The sequence below is a fragment of the Salmo salar genome, chromosome 02 (genome assembly GCF_965601325.2).
Source record: "Salmo salar chromosome 02, fSalSal1, whole genome shotgun sequence".
NCBI lineage: Eukaryota > Metazoa > Chordata > Actinopteri > Salmoniformes > Salmonidae > Salmo > Salmo salar.
In genome coordinates, this window is record NC_138292.1 from 35472501 (window position 1) to 35494535 (window position 22035).

At 45.3% G+C, this 22035-nt stretch overlaps 1 protein-coding gene across 6 annotated transcripts in view; it reads right to left on the reverse strand.

Moving 5' to 3' along the window:
- Positions 1-22035, reverse strand: part of LOC106580978 (semaphorin-6D) — a 156117-nt gene that overhangs the window by 17148 nt on the left and 116934 nt on the right. For 5 of the 6 annotated variants that reach the window (XM_014162652.3, XM_014162643.3, XM_014162595.3 and 2 more), the window contains 14 exons: positions 16299-16355; positions 16091-16165; positions 15795-15896; positions 13589-13679; positions 13202-13324; positions 12844-12932; positions 11587-11804; positions 11139-11270; positions 10789-10944; positions 9777-9950; positions 9294-9431; positions 7138-7215; positions 4374-4432; positions 3936-3986 (listed from right to left, as the gene is read on the reverse strand). In XM_014162652.3, the coding sequence (XP_014018127.3) occupies positions 3936-3986; positions 4374-4432; positions 7138-7215; positions 9294-9431; positions 9777-9950; positions 10789-10944; positions 11139-11270; positions 11587-11804; positions 12844-12932; positions 13202-13324; positions 13589-13679; positions 15795-15896; positions 16091-16165; positions 16299-16355 (1543 nt within the window). The remainder of the gene's footprint in view (positions 1-3935; positions 3987-4373; positions 4433-7137; positions 7216-9293; positions 9432-9776; positions 9951-10788; positions 10945-11138; positions 11271-11586; positions 11805-12843; positions 12933-13201; positions 13325-13588; positions 13680-15794; positions 15897-16090; positions 16166-16298; positions 16356-22035) is intronic. The other variant, XM_014162634.3, reaches the window with a different exon arrangement.

Consider the following 22035-nt stretch of genomic DNA (forward strand, 5'->3'; position numbering starts at 1 on the left):
TTCCCCCACTGTTTAATGCCCTTAATAGATAAAACATTCAGGTGTTGCAGCAATTACGAGTCATTGGAGAAATACACTCAGGGGCAATATGGTCATGATTTGGCTGCAGTGCCGGCCTTAAGATTTCCAAACCTGCTGCCTTTGTTACCGAACCAGTGAGAAATCTCTTGACACGGCACTGTAGCACATTCTACACAGCAAAACCCTGTTGTTGTGGACGCTACCAGCTGGTGCATGAATGACTCTTCCAGCACATACAAACTTTGATATACAGTTACCTTTCACGGACGATTTTCTTTGCTAAGTAGTTTGACAGATGAGGTGAAATAGATACCAGTAGCTGAGGTAATGGTAGGTAATGATATACAGCAACTTTCAGTTCTCTGCTTCACTAAACTGTTTTACAGGTAGTTACCGTCTAACCTACATATGGAATGGTCTATGGAAAATGTGACAATGTTTACGGAAAATGTGACAATGGCAACATATCCAATTAGCATCTATACTGGTACTGTGGGGTTATGTGGTGTCTGAGTCTGTGGATCCAATACGGGTCTGTACTGTGAGAGATCTGGCAGAAGAAAGCACTGTCATCGTCACAACACCCATCATGAGTGTCTTCCTAATTCTCTGACAGTGGATGTCCTTGAGGCCTTGTGTGCAGCACGCCGCTATTGACGTGGATGTTTCGCTAATAAGCCGGCCATAATGTTAGCATACTGGAGGGTGCCAGCCCAGATTGAAAGCGAAAGGCCCGCTCTCGATGCCAGTTGATAGTTTTCACTCTGAATAAGGTGCCCTGTCAGAGCACCATCTGCGCCAGGCAAATTAAAACTGCACACCGGGGAGTTCAGCCTTGGCATGCCAGACAACAGCTCCAGGCCTGCATTATTACTTCAATTTATCAACATTGTGTGTGTGCCTGTGCATTGTTTTCTCCTTTGCAGAGAGAAAAGGAGAAAAGCACAATATGCAATGGGGAATGGTTTGATTGTCCACACTGCTGGGTGTTTGTCTCTCGCTGCTTTCTCTATGGGACGGGATTGTTCCATTCCGTGGAATAGTAAGAAAGAGCACTTAGGAACCAATGCACACCAGCGAGAATGGCATTGTTCAGCATTATAGGGTGTTTTATTGTGGGGAAACCTTGATCTTCAGCTTGGACTCAAAGGTTTTTGTCATTCTGCAAGTCTGTGTCTGAAGTATGACAGTGTGTGAAGTACTTCAAACAGAGTACAGAGGCATGGATGGAGTAATCGCCTGGCAGAACTAGCCAGTGGGGTTGCTCATCTAGTCCCACTGCCCACTGAGCGGCACTACTTCCTCCAGCAGAGAGGATACGGAGAACAAAGGCATTGTGAGAATGTGGAGGTCTGAGGCTAAGCTGCAGTGCAGACAGTATTGCTTCTGTTCTGAAGTAGATGGAAAGGCTGGACTAGACACTGGATGGGTGGTATTGTTGAGATATAATAATGGCCAGCAACTCTCACTAAGATGGTCTCAATGCTGTGTTTATCACTTCTAGGGATAAGCAGCCACCATCAGTACCCATGGATAATTTGTAAGGTGACAAAGGGATATACAGTTGAAGTCAGAAGTTTACTACATACACTTAGGTTGGAGTCATTAAAACTCATTCTTCAACCATTCCACACATTTCTTGTCAACAAACTATAGTTTTGGCAAGTCAGTTAGGACATCTACTTTGTGCATGACAAGTAATTTTTCCAACAATTTTTTACAGACAGATTTTTTCATTTATTATTCACTGTATCACAATTCCAGTGGGTCAGAAGTTTACATACACCAAGTTGACTGTGCCTTTAAACAGCTTGGAAAATTCCAGAAAATGATGTCATGGCTTTAGAAGCTTCTGATAGGCTAATTTACATCATTTGAGTCAATTGGAGGTGTACCTGTGGATGTATTTCAAGGCCTACCTTCAAACTCATTGCCTTTTTGCTTGACATCATGGGAAAATCTAAAGCAATCAGCTAAGACCTCAGAAAATTGTTGACATCTACAAATCTGGTTTATCCTTGGGAGCAATTTCCAAATGCCTGAAGGTACCACGTTCATCTGTACAAACAATAGTACACAAGTATAAACACCATGGGACCACACAGCCGTCATACCGCTCAGGAAGGAGACGCGTTCTGATGAACGTACTTTGGTGTGAAAAGTTCAAATCAATCCCAGAACAACAGCAAAGAACCTTGTGAAGATGCTGGAGGAAACTGGTACAAAAGTATCTATATCCACTGTAAAACGAGTCCTATATCGACAAAACCTGAAAGGTCACTCAGCAAGGAAGAAGCCACTGCTCGAAAACCGCCATAAAAAAGCCAGACTACGGTTTGCAACTGCACATGGGAACAAAGATCATACTTTGTGGAGAAATGTCCTCTGGTCTAATGAAACAACAATAGAACTGCTTGGCCATAATGACCATCGTTATGTTTGGAGGAAAAAGGGGGAGGCTTGCAAGCCGAAGAACACCATCCCAACTGTGAAGCACGGGGGTGACAGCATCATGTTGTGGGGGTGCTTTGTTGCAGGAGGGACTGGTGCACTTCACAAAATAGATGGCATCATGAGGTAGGAAAATGATGTGGATATATTGAAGCAACATCTCAAGACATCAGTCAGGAAGTTAAAGCTTGGTCGTAAATGGGTCTTCCAGATGGACATTGATCCCAAGCATACTTCCAAAGTTGTGGCAAAATGACTTAAGGACAACAAAGTCAAGGTATTGGAGTGGCCATCACAAAGCCCTGACCTCAATCCCATAGAAAAGTTGTGGGCAGAAGTGAAAAAGCGTGTGCGAGCAAGGAAGCCTACAAACCTGACTCCATTACACCAGCTCTGTCAGGAGGAATGGGACAAAATTCACCCAACTTATAATGGGAAGCTTGTGGAAGGCTACCTGAAACATTTGACCCAAGTTAAACAATTTAAAGGCAATGCTACCAAATACTAATTGAGTGTATGTAAACTTCTGACCCACTGGGAATGTGATGAAAGGAATAAAAGCTGAAATAAATCATTCTCTCTACTATTATTATGACATTTCATATTCTTAAAATAAAGTGGTGATCCTAACTGACCTAAGACAGGGAATTTTTACTAGGATTAAATGTCAGGAATTGTGAAACTGAGTTTAAATGTATTTGGCTAGGGTGTATGTAAACTTCCGACTTCAACTGTATATATTTTTTTTAACCAGCAACTACTTTTGGGGAAAACTGTGGATTCCCATTGAATTAGACTGATAAGTAAGTTTGAGAGGAGTGAGCCTGAATGAGTTTGCCAATTGTATCACTACCTACCTGACTAGTTAACTAACTAGCCGGCTAACTCAGCTAACCGAAAACCATCGAGCTACGTCAATAAGAGCAGTAAACAATTCTGCTCTCTGACAGAAAACAATCATTAAGTCATGGCCCATGGATGTCATTATCATAATTTGAAGATAATTCTGCAGTAATTGTTTATTAATGCTACGTTAGAATACATCTCAGCTGAGAGCGCTAGCAATGTGCTTTAGCGCCTGCTGCCAGCCACTGAGCTCTGTAGCCACCCTGCTCTATGGGCAGGCAGTGGGGAGTAATGGAGCGTTACAGGGATGATGATTCTCCTTGATAAAGGGAAGTAGGCAGCTTGGCCACTGGCGCTGCTAGCCTGTTAAACAACCATGCTGGTGCTGCTGCCACGACTAGCTTTGGACAATAGCTCCAATGTTAAAGATAGCTGTTTGTGTGAGAGGTGGTGTTCTCTGCAACAAATGTTCCTGAACTACTCATGTTGCATAACAAGTTCAAAAAAGGGGAATAGAGATGTTGCTTACCAGGCTTTGTTAGCGTTAGCCTGTTTGCTAACAACCTCAGACAGTTCGACAAGCTTTAAAAATAGAGGATAAAGAAATGTCAACTGACCATATGCAGAATCAGCAAGAGTGTTTTGCTTGCGTGTGGTCGCCAGGACGTCTAGAGAAGAAAATGGAAAGCAACAGACATATTGACAGAACAGTACATTGTGTAAGTCTGAGTAGTGGTTAAATACTCAAACTGTTTTTAGTTAAATGTATAATTGACTGCTTGTTTAACGTGACCATCTGCAAGGGAAAATTGAGAGCAAAATTCCCACTGGGGTACTCTCTTCAGGTAGGAAATGACAGGCTACTTATACTTGAATTGAGTTGCTGATTAATTTCATTGTAATATCATTCCCCAAGTATGGCAATCACTTTTTCTGTATCATTTTGGACAATTAAACGCACTTGATAAGCTTCGCTTGTTATGAAAGAGCTTTTATGATGGCTCTGTGTGCCAGTAGTGGAGAGCCACTAAGAACAGATGATTGGTCCACCTTACCGTGGCAGCTATCTGGGTAGTGAGGGTAGCCGTTCTCCACATCCTGCTCAAATCCGCCCCTGAGGAAAAACAAAACAGAAGAGGACAAAACGGCCTGTCAGCGTGTATGTGTCATTCCTCTTTCACCATTTAAACACAACCTTCGCTTTCATTAATTAGGTACATTATCAAGCTTTACAAAATGGTTCTGTTGATGACAAAGACTTAAATAAATTGTGCTGCAAAAGAAAACCATTTAATTGGTTTCGTCTCTGCAAGGTCAGGCTGACTGTTTTGTTAATTCACCTGAGTCCAAATTCAAATGGATGTGTCGAGGCGCTATCATCTAGCTAGAATAATGTTTCACCACCTTAACAGTTGCATCCATGATGATTCTCTAGTTCTCCACTTTTTCTCTTATACAGCAAAATAAACACTGCATTCTTGTGAGACATTTAGTACCTCTAGTATTTATTTACATTTGGTTGTGCTCCAGTGCATTGGACACTTTCTTGGACATCCTTCTTCTATGAATCAAAGGCTTGTACACATTCAGAAATCATGCATTCCCCCTGGTGAGTAATGTGATTGCGTTGATGCACAGTGGAGTGAGTGGCCCCTTAGTCAAGCAGAACATAACATCAATGGCACTGAATCTTCTACAACGCCGTATCGACTGAGCAGGCAATCAAAGAAAATAACAGATATAAATACTCATGAACATTCACACATATGCAAACACACACACACAGACTTTCCAGGCGCGGCCAAAAACAAATTACATATATGAAACGCAGGCCTAGATGAGTGAATACAGACCCAGTGAGCAAATCAAGAGTCAAAAAGTAAAACATGGAATTCAGAGGGGAGAAATAATAAACTCAGAGAAATAACAACTTCACTTATCTTTCTATGCTCAGCAGTTGGCCCACTGACAGCCGATAGCATTAGTTGTATTACCACAGCAGAGTGGGTTTGTTTGTGAGTGAATAGGTCGGCCTGGGGGATTTTGCGTGATTGTGTGTCCGTGTGTGTGGACCACAACTAGTAACCAGTATTACCGTATGCCTCCATTCCCTTTCTGTCTGTTCTATTCATGTATTTCTTTCTTCTGAGAGAGTGTGAGAGAAAGAGCCATGGAGAGAGACATAGACTGGCCTCTTTGGCACGCCATGTCCCCAGGCGTTGACAGTGATGGGAGAGAGACAGGAAACCATGGAAACGGTTCACCTCTAGCTCAACCCCCCCCCCCCCCCAAAGCAGCCGGCAGAATTTATGCCACCTCTGGAGCGAGAGAGTAAGGGAGGAGAGAGAAGGGGGGGATATGTCCCCTGTTGCTCTCCGGTCCAGCCCCATTACAGCCTTTATGAGCTGTTGCATCTGTTCTGGAGGCATGGCCATTCTCGGGTTCTGACTATTTCACACCATATCAACTCTCTCTCGCTCTCTCTGACGTGGACAGAGCAGGCACAGTGTAATAGCTCTACTGACTGCATGTATAATATTTGCCAATCTCTTCGGTTCCACTCCATTGGCTTGCTGCATGGCACTGTCCCGCTGGTTAAAAACGTGATAAATCAAGCCTCAGTCCAATTCTGATTACCTGCCCAGCACGTACACACCGCCGCACACACACATACACACTTTTGGAATCTTCCATTAACCTCTGGCTGTGGCTGTGGCAAATAAAACCCATGGGTGGCCAATCACAGGATATGCAATAAGTCAATCCCCAGCAGAATAATCAATTTGAAGCAGTCCATATGACTATTAGGATAGTGACAGCTGCCTTTACTGTGATGCCTGTCCACCCATCCACACTAAGTTTACAGCCCATGTTTGCAGAGGTGAATACCAACAGCAGGTGATTTAAAGCCACACTGAAAATCAGAGGAACAGTGACAGCCCAGTCCCTGAGTGTCAGGAGGCAACATAGGAGGTGAAAGTGTATTCTACTGCCTCTCCTCCTCTACCTCTCTCCTTCCCTCCCTCACTCCCTGTTCGGAAGACAGTGAGGTATACACAACATGATTGAAATCCACCCAGCTGAGCATTACTTTCGATTCCATGCTACAGTGCAGAAAGAGAAAGACAGTGGGTCAGGAGGGAGTCTCAGACAGAGGAATTGATTGGCTTTTTGTTTGCACACACACACCCTGCTTGGCGCTGACGCTGAGCCAGTCGATAGCTCTAAGTGTCAAATGGCTTCCTTCCAGTTCATCAGAATGGATCAGTAAATTAAATTGAGGTCATTTTGATCGATGCCTTTCAGTCCCACCCCAGAGTGACGCACGACCCCTCCAAGCGGGTATTTGGGGTTTCATTTCCGAGTGATTGCAGACGTGATGTATGTCCGCCACTTAGAAATAAACAAGATGGATGCTCGTCCTATATGTGAAATGGAGCCGACAGACCAATGTTTTTACTGTAATTTAGAGGCTGTATTCATCACGTTGACAATTTGGGAAAGTCAAACTCCAGATTAGGTATCGATTATTGAAAGCATACAAGAAAGTGGTATGCAGAGTACTATGAAGCTACTGCTACTTCATTCATTTACTGTATGTTTCATGCAAGGTCATATGGCCATTTGATGTTGATAAATTGTCAGTAAAATGTTATTTTTCTGATCGAAGACTCAACAGTAATATTTGACACATAGTACTCAACAAAACCAGGACCAAAGAGTAGGGGCTAGGGATGGGTTTGGTACTTGGCCTCTAAACCTAATCTCTTATGATTGGCTGCGTGGTGGGGTGGTGCTTATGCAGCGTCTGTGACTTACCTGAATCCGGGCACCACCGTAGCACAGCTCCCCGTCCTCTGCCACACGCAGTAAGGGTCCCTCGAGGACAGACAGCTCCTGCGAGACAGAGAGACAGTCAGAGTTCGGTGTGTGAACACTATCAAAAAGTAATAGAGACCAAATACATATTTTAATGAAGACTCTTTGGTAAGGCATGACCTGAAGTGATATGTGATATCTATTCACCTATCAACACCCCCATATTCTGGAGTGTCTCATTAACATTACAGGCCACAGTCACACCAGACGAAGTAAAACAGATCAGGCCAGGGTGTCATTTTACCTCACAGAAAAAACCTGCCATTTCATTTTTTTCAACTGCCGGGTGAACCTAGCTTGTAACTCTCCTATCTAGGAGCTCAGAAAGAGGCAGAGATGAATATGAGAGATGGTCAATGTAGTGTGACTGTCTGTCGGTCTGTGAGGCTGCAGACAGCAGTGTTTGGTTAAAGCCCCCTGGGTGTCTGGTAGCCAGAGGCAGTCTTGGACAGGGACTCAGTGACACAGCCCAACTAACAGGCCAGTATGTAGAAGAGATGTAGGGAGCCAGAGAGGAGGACTGAGAGTTAGGTCAGTCATGCTCAACATGGTTTACAATTCAGAGGGCCGTGTAGAGTGGGAGGGTGGAGGGGTCCCCACCAGACCAGCATTGACAACATGTCAGAGTTAAAAGGTAATGACCCCTCTCTGTAGGGGAGACTTGAAGCATTCCTGCTGGCTCCTTTTCTCTGTGCCTGTCAGGACATGATGAAGACACAGGTGTTCCTCTCACCTATGGATCACTAGAGCTGTGTATATATCTATAGCTCTGTATGGAACCACTCATCAGAAACTGTCTGTCTGGAAGAAAGGTCCACCATGTCTAGTCTCTCCTCTCTCTGTGGTGTAAATTCATGATGTCTCCTCCCTACATGTGGCTTGTCAGTTTTGCTGATTTTCTGTTCTTTACTGAGAATATCACCCCTGGTCTGTGGGGTTACAGCTGACCTATTCTGGGGGTTCTCATTAATCCAGCACTGTGATGCAAAACAGATGCAAATGTGACAACTTTTTGTAACTTTTGTGCTTAAATAACTAAAAAGGGGGGAAATAAAAATGTTATGAACATTGTGTGGGTCAGAGGGTTGAGAATGTCACACAACTTTTGATATCTCTCTTTGCCATCTTTTTCACTAAATCTCTTTTCTCTATATATTTCATTCAACGTGTTTCTGCTGTCTGAATCATATCCATTTCTGAACTCTAATAGAAACAGCAGCTGCAGCGAGAGCGAGAGATAGAAAAACGGTTTTGCTTTGTGCAAGATAGAGGCTACAGTAAGGTGGAGAGATAGACCAAACCAAACAAACCTAATTTGGAGGCAGACAGATGGAGAGTGTGGAGAGGAGGATATGGGCCTGAAACCTGACCCCTGCAAAGCATGATGGGGCTTAAGGGGCCCCTAATCCCTGGTTGATGTGCACTGGGCTGTTTCAGAGGGATCCAGCAATAGAGGGGCTTTAAGCCCTCTAAAGTGAGCAGGCCCTATCCTTCTCCTTGTCGCGTTGAAACCCTGGCCGTGGGTTGGCCTGCCGCCAATCAGCTGGTTCCAATTTGTGCGTAAATGCTGTTGAGCACTTCTCTAAGGCTCGCAATGAGGGTTTAGCATGCTATGGGGGATACGCATCCCTGTTCAAATTTAATACAAATGTTTTTCTTGGGAGGTTGGGTAGAGGCGGGGGGGAACATTCCGCTACAACCCCAAAATAGGACACAAGATTGTCGAGTACACTAGCTCGGACAAAAACAACCCTGACTAAACAAATCAGCTCCAGCAGTCGCTCTGACTGCAAGGAAGCCCTTTTCACTGCCCTCATAACAACGTCAGCTTCTAAACTCTTGGTGATTCATATTTTGAATATAGGTCTGTTGCATACAGCATATTTACAATTTGGCATAAACAATACCACCCTGCTGCTGATTGATTGTAAGTGACACATGTGTAACTTCACATCACCATAGTAGCACTGGGGGAAGGAAGCCTCCATAGCGGCAAACACATGAAAAACGGAATTCCATTGCATTGTATTAACACACACTTGGCAACTGTTAACAGTGCAGTACTAGCTCTATATAATAGACCGGGTATCACTCACTCCTTGCAGGAGCCGTAGTCGCTGCAGCGGCTCAGAGGTACTCGGACCACACAGCTGGAGAAGGCCACGAACAGAGCGTGATGTTCCCTGTCCAGCTCCAATCCCAGAACCCGTCGGTCCTCTCCGCGGACATTACATCTAGGAAAGGGGAAACAACAAACACGACTCATTATTTTCCGAAATTTATGCTGATGGTTGGTGACAACAACAACATCCTGGGAGACTATGCAAATGAGAGAGGAGTTGAAAAGCTGTTCAGGACACGTACTAACAGCTCCACAACACATATCTCCGTCTTATTACAGTGGAGTCGGCTTGAAAGCATCACATACAATAATCATCCTCTAACAGTGGTCAAAAAACGAGGGACTTTTGTTTGTTGCTGAACCAATAAAAGTGAATGTTATGAGAGGAGTGCACTGTATTATAAAACAAATAGTTTGTATCATATATCTGAAAGAGAATGGAGAAAGGGAGGCTGACTTGGTTGGGTTGTAGACATCGATGTCCTCCAGTAGCTGTGTGCTGAAGGAGGCGTTGAGATGGGTGCTGGCCAGGATCTTTAGTACCCTGCCGTCCTCGCTCCCCAGGAACAGCACCGTGTGGTTCTTATAGGGCCCAGCTGACGTATCCACTGCTAGCTGGGTCAACTTGAACCTGGGTGGACACAACAACAGGGTTGTGGTTCGGGGTTAACATGATGATACCTCCGAAGAGACTAAGCATCTGCAATTAAAGATGTGAATTATTGTCAGAGTGTGTCCATGCACTGCAACGTGACACCACTATGTAAGATTATGCAGGACACTATTGTAAGTAAAACCATTGTACAGCTGCTCTCAACTTTCCTTCAGTCCCACACAAGTTGACGACATGTTTACTCAGAACAACACACTGACTAGCACTACGCTAGCTTAATGACTCAACAAAGTGACGCATTCATCGTTGAAGTTCCGTTGTTCAACTCTGAAGCAGATGTGACGTTTGGAGGCAGATGTGAGACAGACAGCGTGCCCTCCCTCCGCTGTGTGAAGACGCCTGGTTGTCTGTCAGACTGGCTCGGCTTCACCATGTAAGTCACGGCAGGGGATCGAGCTAGGGGGCTGTCTGACAGCCCTCTGACACCCACTCTACATTCAGCACCGCTACATGGCTGGGCTTCTAATGAGCCACTGGAGCTATTCCCTGTGTTAGTCTGGTAGACCACATCCGGATGTTGTCTTTAATTGATGCGCTTTTCAGCTTTTCACAGACCCCCTTCTGGTTGGATCTATAATTTGGGGAGGCCCTATCCTGCTTGTGTCGATTTTTGATGTGGTGTTTTGGAAGACCCCATCCTGACTGCGTCTAACTTTTATATTTAAAGGGCTTTTCATGTTGATACAAGGGACCAACTGTTATCTATTTAACCAAGGAGATCGATTAAATAGTTTTCTACCCATCAATTTTCCCTTTTATCTTTTCATCCCTCCATCCACCCTGCTGCTGTAGCTACCTGCTGGTTGTGCGTGTGAAGTAGGGCCGGTGGTTGACGGAGGGAACCGCCTCGTCCATCAGGGGGTGGTTCTTGATGAAGGTCAGGGTGTCGTCGGGGAAGGTCGTGGACGACTTGTAGGCAGCGGCAGAGCCATCGCCGGCACAGCAGCCTGGTCTGTGAGACAGAGAGGAGGAGAAGAAGCTAGTCAGTGGAGTTTCAAAGTCAGTGGGCTAGATTTACTAAGCATTCACGCTGAGGGAATATGATATTGTAGATGCAAACTTTTGTTGACAGTCTTTACACTGGAATAAAGTAAATTTGTCTGGACTGAGGCTGTCAAAGTTCCCACTCATAAGTGTTGGTCTTACCTGGGTTTGGGTACCTGCTCCTCAGGCACGGGCGTCCAGGTTGACTCACTGTTCCTCTGCTCCTTGAACTTCCCATTGAAGGCCTTCTCAATGTCGTCCATGTAGAATGCACATACTGCCGAGCCTGTGATACTGATGAGCAAAACAACAGAGACATCGGTCATGGGAAAGGCCCATATTAACCCAGGTTATAATGGATTGTATAGCTATAAAAGCATTCAAGACTGCTGCCCAGGGTTGTATAGGACATTAAACAACAATCTTATAAAATAGGCTTTTAAAAATATACAATATCAAGGGGTATGATATTGCAAATGTGAACATAATTTTTTTCTTTATATTTTCTAGAAGAGGTGGTACAGTAAAACCTCATTATACTCATTGTATGAGTATGTACTGTATATCTGTATGGCCGTCTGTAATGTTGCCGCTTGGTACTGTGACTGACCTGTTGGCCTGTGTAGTGAAGACCCCCAGCACGGCTGGTCTGTGATTGATCTGCAGCACGTTGGTCAGCGACTGCAGAACGTCAAAGTAGAAGAAGGAATCGCCCGGCACCGAGCAGTTGAGCCGCGTTTTGAGGAACGACGTCCAGTAACGCTCTAGAACTCTGGGAGAACCTCCGTTGTCGTTCTTACATACACGAGCCACTCTGGAAAACACAACCTGAGGGGGAAAGAGAGAATGGAGAAAGGTTAGATTTTATAGGATTTTCCAACAAATTTTCATTCCTTTTGTGTTCATTCAGTAACAGAACATAGTGACAGGACATTACACTGTTTCACATGACATTACATTGCAGCCTATTCAATACATCATTATTGTCCATATGGTCCGTCTGGAGGAAACCTGGCACCGCTCATCACCTGGCCAATACCATCCCTACGGTGAAGCATGGTGGAGGCAGCATCATGGTGTGGAGATGTTTTTCAGCGGCAGGGACTGGGAGACTAGTCAGGATCGAGAGAAAGATGAACGGAGCAAAGTACATCTCTGGAGAGACCTGAAAATAGCTGTGCAGCGATGCTCCCTATCCAACCTGACAAGAGTTTGAGAGGATCTGCAGAGAAGAATGGGAGAAACACCCCAAATACAGGTGTGCCAAGCTTGTAGCGTCATACCCAAGAAGAGTCAAGGCTGTAATCACTGCTAAAAGGTGCTTCAACAAAGTACTGAGTAAAGGGTCTGAATATTTATGTAAATAAGGTATTTCATTTTTATTGTCTTTTTTATACATGATCAAAAATATCAAAAAAACTGTTTTTGCTTCGTCATTATGGCGTATTGTGTGTAGATAATTTTTTTACTGGTACAGGGTGATCTTCAGATGAGTCTTGAGGCTTGTCGGCGTCCTGGAGCAAAACAACGGACATGTACGTATTTGTGAGAAACTCACCTTTCCACAGAGTGGTCATATTAGTGTGTAAACTGTGTGATTTTGATGGAAGAAAAAAAAAAATGCTAATTAGATTTTCATGGGGCTGCAGAAATCGAATCTAGGGGGTAAAGGGTCTTGCTCAAGGGCCCAACGGTAGGGGAATGTCTTGAGGATGAGAACCCAGCAGCCCTCTAGTTGCCAGATCAATTCTACCCTTTTTTCCAGCGCCCGTCCTGTGAAACGAATCGGCCACCTTTCGGCTACAGGTCATTAGCCGCTGGGCTACCTACCACCCCTTTCTGTAGTATTGAACTACAACTCTCTTACCTTGCCAAGTGTGGTGTACTCCACAGCAATCTCACTGAAGAAGAAGTACACGTAGTTCCCGTACTCAATGGCATGGAGGAAATGAGGCTCTGAGGAGACAAAGGGAGAAATATGAAACAGTAACACTGACTGTACTACTTGGTATTCACAACAGTTAAGCATTAGGCAGTCAGTGTTTCGGTAGAAAGCATCACTCATGTGGGTACCACACTTTGATTTAGAATGAAATACTGCTCTAATATGTAATGTACTGCATACAAATAGATAATGATATTTGAGGAAGATTTTGAGGAAGAATCTAAAGGTAAATTCACAAGTTGGTTCAAATTAAGACCTAAGGCCAAGGCCAGGGGCTCACCTCGTAGCCATTTGGAGTCGTACTTCACGGTACGAAGCACCGGGCTGCTCTCTCCCAGACTACGGTAAATTACTGCGTCACTCGCCAGGAAGTCTGTCATGGTGGCCGAGTAGAAATCACCACCTGAGAAGAACAAAATCACTAATTTAAGAAAGGTTTGCTTTTTTCAAATGAACACAATTGCAATGAAGACTAGAAACACATGCCTCCCAATGTGTATTTTTATTTCATGGCTACACTTGATGTAGGGGCTGTGCTGCTCTCAATAACACTGTGTGAACAATGTCTAAATGTCACTGCCAAATTGGCAAGATTGAGGGCAGGTTTAGTGATCAAGTTGCTGCCCCCAGCTGACATGTCTCTCTGTCTCTGTCCAGAGCAACTCACCAGCGAAGAGGCCGACGTTGGATTGGCGAGACTCAAAGGGACAGCGGGCCTGACCCACCACCTCCTCACCGTCCTGTTCCAGTGTGGACATCTGGGAGAGAGAGGGAAGAAAGAGAAGAGGGGACTCAGAGAGGGAAGAGGGTATTTCATAAAGCTATTTATAGGTGTGTAACTAAAACAAAATAACTCCCAAGGAGCTTATATTGAAAAACCTCAACTAAAATAACTAGGTCAGTGTTTGCAGTTGTTAAGTTTACTGTTTTCCCCTTACTGAAAAATCGATTTCAGTCCAAACTTGAGTATTGTTCTGTTTTATATAAGGTTAGCTTTACTGCTAACTGCCAAGTTATAAAGTCGACTCCTTAAAGTCATGGACAGAATGTGCCTCTAGTCAATCCTGATGAATAAATAGGAACACCTGTCATAAAGATACCTTTTATTTAGTACGTTTTACACTGCATTGTAACAACAGTGAAGTCAAAAGGTCAGGAGTAACACTCCTGTCAGCCTGTGCTATGGCTGCTACTCTGGTGGCACTGTGAGGAGACAGTATCTCCTAACCACAGATCTTCAGCAGCTATTCTTGCCCCACCGTTAACAAGGTCGTAAACCTCGGCTCAGACAATGTGTGTGAATCCCGCTGTGGTGGGGGGGGGGAGGGGGGGCAGAATGCGACCCGGAGGAGAGGTCATTCTCGGCAGCTCCAGCACACTCCAGCAAACAGCTACCTTCACAAACACACACAGTGACAGCTGTCAACATCTGTGTTTATATTTAATGCTGTGTCACTGCTCAGTGTTCCCTGTGGGTACACTCTCTAAGTGAGAAATCCACCAATGTTACTGTGGCAGTTACATCTCTGATCTGTCTGCTAAACCATGGTTCTGGGGCTTCAGTACTACAGTACAGTGTGATTTAGACTAGAGGAAACAGGTTTTCACTTCCTGGTCTAGCTACCATCTGGTCATACAACCCCTGTCTTTGATCCAGCTGGCTCATTGGGCAGAGTGTTTTGTGGCGCTCAATTTACATGGAAAATGCACTCTGTGCAAAATAAAACATCTTCCACCCGTCCACACCCACAATCCAATCCCCTTCACCCTAACACACCCTCTCCTGACCCCACTGCCCTCCTCAGTCTTTCCAAGGAATGCTGCAGACAGATCGCATGATATGATTTACACTTCAGCACACTATTCCCAGTTCTCCGGGTAGTCATCGCTCCCGGTTTTTCCCGAGCCGGGAGGGAGCGGGACAGGGAGAGGAATTCGTTCTGGATAAAGTGTAAATCAATGTCTTCCATTGGGAGTCTATGGTGGAAAAGGTAAAGCCTCTGCCGTGGTCTGTATGGATTTAGCCAGCTCCCGTTGGAGTTCTCACACTGTAGACGTTACATCCCCTCTTCCAAAAAGCACACTGTGAATCATTGCCCAGAACCGTGATGTCATCTCAGCTCAACCAGACTTCTTTTGTATTGGTAGACATCCTGGGGAGTATGAGTCCATCTATGCACCGTTGTCACGATTAACGTATCGCTATTTTCCTATTGTATGTTTCCATTTAGCCGACATCTCTCTCTGGCACACTTTGGGTTGTTAATCATTTGAGCAGTCAGATGGCCATAGAGAGTAGGTGGCGTGAGTTCCTTTATGGGTCTAAAGTAGTGGCTCCCCTGGGATTCTGACTCTAGTTTTCAGGCATGTTTTGTTTTCTATCTCTCTCCCCCCACTCTCTCCCCCCCCCCGCCCACTCTGTCCCTCAGTGGATGACATGATCTCAAATCATCTGCGGTTGCAGTTTATTCCTCAGATGTGTGAATAAAGACTGTTATTATCATCCTGGATCTGTGTTCAGTCAACAGACCGCTGCCAACCTCGGGTTGAGTCAACATGTTTCTCCATCAACATCCAGGATAACAGCACTCCTTTGAAGTGGTTCTGCAATCTGGAGCGCTATAGGGGCCTATCTGTGCACGACAATGTCGACTTGATGATTTTATACTGTAGATAAAGAGGGAACACTTTTTTTCTCACAAAAAGTTAGAAAGTCAGGATGTCAACACCTGTAGGCATATGCTCTGACTGCAACGCCCTTAGCCACTTTTTTTTAACTAAGCTTATTTACCCCAGCTGTTATGTTTCAGAACAGTGCTGGGTATGGAGCTGGGGGCTTTAGATAGAAAGGTGACTGAGGTGTAGTGTCCTACCTTGTAGTTGCGGCAGGTGGGGTTAAAGGCGTTGGTCCCGCAGGCAAATAGCGTCTCGTCGTTGCGTGGAACCAGAACTTTGATGTAGTTGTAGCATTCATCCTGTCAAAGGGAAACAGCTGGGTTTCAGGGGACGGCAATGTGACTACTGGCTGCTGGTGTTATCACCCCACCTGCAGTGTCATTGCACAGCTTATTATGCACTGAATGGCATTTTGCTAAGGGCGCACACACGCACACACACATACACACAACCTCCCTCTCAGTCATACTTCTGTTCCTATTCTTGTCATTACCATAATCCCTGTGCTGATCTCTATGGTTTCACTAGAGCTCTGGGAGGCTGACGCTGCTTGTGCCAGAGACTGGTTCTGGAAGTACAGATACCTGTGGTGCTGATTTTGATAAGCAATCTATGCTATTGTTAGTGCTACCCAACCACATCGCAGACCAAACAGTGGGAAAGCAAGAAACAGAGAGAAAGAAAGGGAGAGAGATACTCACGCTGTTCTTCCCCCTCACTGTGCATTTATCCACGTCCTTTGTCTTCCAAGTCAATTTCTGCAACACACAGACAGACAACCAACTGTCAGAGCAAGAAAGAGACCCTTTTTTCACCCAGCCATTCAAATGCTATTAGGAGACAGCTATAATGAAAATCTCATCAAGTTCAACTAAGCTTCTGACAAACAAACAAACAGACAAACATCTGAAACACATGAGGAGCTGTGTCTAACCTTGTCAGCATGCAACTAAAAACTATTGTTCCTCTACAATCCATCTCCCATACAATCCATCACAATCCACCTGTACTTCTTAACAACAAGACATCTCTACGGATAATTAGACCAACAAGAAGCTCAAGGAATAAGAAAGGAATCTGCAATGCATTCCTATGGGAAGTAGACTGCCCTGATACTAGCCATCTATGGTCCTCCTGGAAATCCTTATCTCCTAGCATTGGCCCCCCAGTGGGCCTCTGTTAGTGGAGTGAATAGGAAGAGATCCATCAACTTGTTAACAAGGTCGCCTGGTTGAAGGTGGTTTAATGCACTGCCCACCAGTGGAGATGCACTGTTCCACTGCCGACTGACTGGGAGGGTGATTTGCTGACCCCGCTGTCCTCTCTGCAGGAGCTCCAAACTCATCAACACCATGGGGCATGCTGGGAAATAAGATTTATCCAGAGACTAAGGTGAAATCCCTCTTTTGGCTCTAGACTCAACTGCTACCCTTCTGGGCCTTAAAGTGGAGTGAAATGTATCCCCCAAGGCTCTTCTCACTTCCCTACTGAAGATCCAATATGATAGGATAAATAGGATAGACGTCAGCAATATGCTAATAGTTCCCCTTAGCCCTCTGGCAGAGTGAGGTGGAGTTAGCTATTTATTGCTTTTACCCATCCAGGCCTTTGATATACAGTATCTCTGAGTGGGGGATCATGGTGGGCCTGGTGAGGAGACAGGATTAGAACTGGGCCATAGAAAAGGAATAGATCCATGATGAAGCAGACTGTGGGTTTTTGATTATGACTCAGGCGCACACTAATGAGCTCACTGAGACAGATAAGAAGCATGGGAAGGTGAGAAAGCCACGTTGGTATTATGGCTACTAGCCCTGGCCCGCTAGCTTTTCTGAACGCTGTGTCCCCTGCTCGCCTAGCATAGTAGTGACTACCGAAAGCCACCCCGACTCACCTATTGCTGCTCTTTTGACCCTATAATCATTTACATTTACATTTTAGTCATTTAGCAGACGCTCTTATCCAGAGCGACTTACAGTAGTGAATGCATACATTTCATTTCATGCATTTAAAAAAATAATAATTTGTACTGGCCCCCCGTGGGAATCGAACCCACAACCTTGGCGTTGCACACACCATGCTGGCGTTGCAAACACCATGCTCTACCAACTGATCACTCGGCTACACAGCTGATGCCCCTAATTTTATTTACCTGTCGGCCCCAGCCTCAAACTCAGGTCCTGTATGTACCTAACTGACCCGCTCTGCCCATTCATCGCCATTTACCCGTTGTTGTCTTAGGTCTCCTGATCAACACCTGTGATTGCTTTATGACTCTCTCTACTGTCAATATTTTTATTTATTTCACCTTTATTTAACCAGGTAGGCTAGTTGAGAGCAAGTTCTCATTTGCAACTGTGACCTGGCATATGCCTTGACTACGGCTGTCTTGGCTAGTTCTTATTGTTTTATTTCACTGTAGAGCCCTCAGTCCCACTCACCTTGCCTTAGATAGCTTTTTTGTCCCACCTCACACACATGCGGCGACCTCACCTGGCTTAAATGGTGCCTCCAGAGACGAAGCCTTTCTCATCATCACTCAACGCCTAGGATTACCTCCACTGTACTCACATCCTACCATACTATTGTCTGTACATGCCCTGAATCTATTCTACCACGCCCAGAAATCTGCTCCTTTTATTCTCTGTCCTCAACGCACTAGACGACCAGTTCTTATAGCCTTTAGCCGTACCCTTATCCTACTCCTCCTAAGTTCCTCTGGTGATGTAGAGGTTAACCCAGACCCTGTAGTCCCCAATTCCACTCCTATTGCCCAGGCACTATCATTTGTTGACTTCTGTAACCGTAAAAGCCTGGGTTTCATGCATGTTCACATCAGAAGCCTCCTCCCTAAGTGTGTTTTATTCACTGCTTTAGCACACTCCACCAACCCTGATGTCCTAGCCGTGTCTGAATCCTGGCTTAGGAAGGCCACCAAAAATTCCAACATTTCCACCCCCAACTACAACATTTTCCGCCAAGATGGAACTGCCAAAGGGGGTGGAGTTGCAATCTACTGCAGAGATAGTCTGTAGAGTTCAGTCATGCTATCCAGGTCTGTACCCAAACAGTTTGAGCTTCTACTTATTTCTGAAAAGGTGGATTTTTATAAGTCTCTCACTGTAGCCGCTTGTTATGAAAGCTGAGGACAGCGCCCCGCATACAAACACATTAAAATAATTTTCCAACCAGGCAGGTGCGACACAAAAGTCAGAAATAAGTCAGAAATAGCCATATAATAAATGCCTTACCTTTGAAGATCTTCTTTTTGCAATCCCAAATGTCTGATTGACACAATGAATGGTCGTTTTGTTCGATAAATTCCTTCTTTATATCCCCAAAATGTCCATTTATTTGGCGCATTTGATTCAGAAATACACCGGTTCCAACTCGCCCAACATGAATCAAATCAAAGTTTATTTGTCACGTGCGCCGAATACAACAGGTGTAGACCTTACAGTGAAATGCTTACTACAGGCTCTAACCAATAGTGCGGGAAAAAAGGTATGTGTGTGTGTGTGTGTGTGTGTGTGGTGTAGGTAAGTAAAGAAATAAAACAACAGTAAAAAAAACATTTGAAAATAAGAGTAGAAAGGCTATATACAGACACCGGTTAGTCAGGCTTATTGAGGTAGTATGTACATGTAGGTATGGTTAAAGTGACTATGCGTATATGATGAAAAGAGAGTAGCAGTAGCGTAAAAAGAGGGGTTGGCGGGTGGTGGGACACAATGCAGATAGCCCGGTTAGCCAATGTGCGGGAGCACTGGTTGGTCAGGCCAATTGAGGTAGTATGTACATGAATGTATAGTTAAAGTGACTATGCATATAAGATAAACAGAGATTAGCAGCAGCATAAAAAAGGGGTTGGGGGGGGGGTCACACAATGCAAATAGTCCGGGTAACCATTTGGTTACCTGTTCAGGAGTCTTATGGTTTGGGGGTAAAAACTGTTGAGAAGCCTTTTTGTCCTAGACTTGACACTCCGTTACCGCTTGCCATGCGGTAGTAGAGAGAACAGTCTATGACTGGGGTGGCTGGGGTGTTTGACAATTTTTAGGGCCTTCCTCTGACACCGCCTGGTGTAGAGGTCCTGGATGGCAGGCAGCTTTGCCCCAGTGATGTACTGGGCCGTACGCACTACCCTCTGAAGTGCCTTGTGGTCGGAGGCCGAGCAATTGCCGTACCAGGCAGTGATGCAACCGGTCAGGATGCTCTCGATGTTACAGCTGTAGAACCTTTTGAGGATCTCAGGACACATGCCAAATCTTTCTAGTTTCCTGAGGGGGAATAGGCTTTGTTGTCCCCTCTTCACGACTGTCTTGGTGTGTTTGGACCATTCTAGTTTGTTGTTGATGTGGACACCAAGGAATTTGAACCTGCTCCAACCTGCTCCACTACAGCCAAGTCGATGAGAATGGGGACGTGCTCGGTGCTCCTTTTCCTGTAGTCCACAATCATCTCCTTGGTCTTGGTTACGTTGAGGGATAGGTTGTTATTCTGGCACCACCCGACCAGGTCTCTGACCTCCTCCCTATAGGCTGTCTTGTCGTTGTCGGTGATCAGGCCTACCACTGTTGTGTCGTCTGCAAACTTAATGATGGTGTTAGAGTCGTGCCTGGCCATGCAGACTTGGGTGAACAGGGAGTACAGGAGGGGACTGAGCACGCACCCCTGGGGAGCTCCAGTGTTGAGGATCAGTGTGGCAGATGTGTTGCTACCTACCCTCACCACCTGGGGGCGGCCCGTCAGGAAGTCCAGGATCCAGTTGCAGAGGGAGGTGTTTAGCTTTGATGAGCTTTGAGGGTACTACGGTGTTGAACGCTGAGCTGTAGTCAATGAATAGCATTCTCACATAGGTGTTCCTTTTGTCCAGGTGGGAAAGGGCAGTGTGGAGTGCAATATAGATTGCATCATCTGTGGATCTGTTTGGGCGGTATGCAAATTGGAGTGGGTCTAGGGTTTCTGGGATAATGGTGTTGATGTGAGCCATTACCAGCCTTTCAAAGCACTTCATGGCTACGGACGTGAGTGCTACGGGTCTGTAGTCATTTAGGCAATGTTGGTATTACAGACTCAATCAGGGACATGTTGAAAATGTCAGTGAAGACACCTGCCAGTTGGTCAGCACATGCCCGGAGCGCACGTCCTGGTAATCCGTCTGGCCCTGCAGTCTTGTGTATGTTGACCTGTTTAAAGGTCTTACTCACGTTGGCTACGGAGAGCGTGATCACACAGTAGTCCGGAACAGCTGATACATGTTTACATTTACATTTTAGTCATTTAGCAGACGCTCTTATCCAGAGCGACTTACAGTAGTGAATGCATATATTTCATAAACATTTCTTTTTTTCCCCCCCGTACTGGTCCCCCGTGGGAATCGAACTGAACCTCAGTGTTGCTTGCCTCGAAGCGAGCATAGAAGTGATTTAGCTCGTCTGGTAGGCTCGTGTCACTGGGCAGCTCGCGGCTGTGCTTCCCTTTGTAGTCTGTAATAGTTTGCAAGCCCTGCCGACAAGTGTCGGAGCCGGTGTAGTATGATGTAATCTTAGCCCTGTATTGACGCTTTGCCTGTTTGATGGTTCGTCGCAGGGCATAGCGGGATTTCTTGTAAGCTTCCGGGTTAGAGTCCCGCACCTTAAAAGCGGCAGCTCTACCCTTTAGCTCAGTGCGAATGTTGCCTATAATCCATGGCTTCAGGTTGGGGTATGTACGTACAGTCACTGTGGGGACGACATCCTCAATGCACTTATTGATAAAGCCAGTGACTGATGTGGTGTATTCCTCAATGTCATCGGAAGAATCCCGGAACATGTTCCAGTCTGTGATAGCAAAACAGTCCTGTAGTTTAGCATCTGCTTCATCTGACCACTTTTTTATAGACCGAGTCACTGGTGCTTCCTGCTTTAATTTTTGCTTGTAAGCAGGAATCGGGGGGATAGAGTTGTGGTTGGATTTACCAAATGGAGGGCGAGGGAGAGCTTTGTACGCGTCTCTGGGTGTGGAGTATAGGTGATTTAGAATTTTTTCCCCTCTCGTTGCACATTTAACATGTTGATAGAGATTTGGTAGAACTGATTTAAGTTTCCCTGAATTAAAGTCTCCGGCCACTAGGAGAGACGCCTCTGGGTGAGTGGTTTCCTGTTTGCTTATTTCCTTATGCAGCTGACTGAGTGCGGTCTTAGTGCCAGCATCTGTTTGTGGTGGTAAATAAACAGCCACGATAAGTATAGCTGAGAACTCTCTAGACAAGTAGTGTGGCCTGCAATTTATCACAATATACTCTACTTCAGGCGAGCAAAATCTAGAGACTTCCTTAGATTTCGTGTTTACAAATATGCACAGACCGCCCCCGCCCCCCCCCCCCCCCCCCCCGTCTTACCGGAGTGTGCTGTTCTATCCTGCCGGTGCAGCGTATATCCCGTTAGCTGAATATCC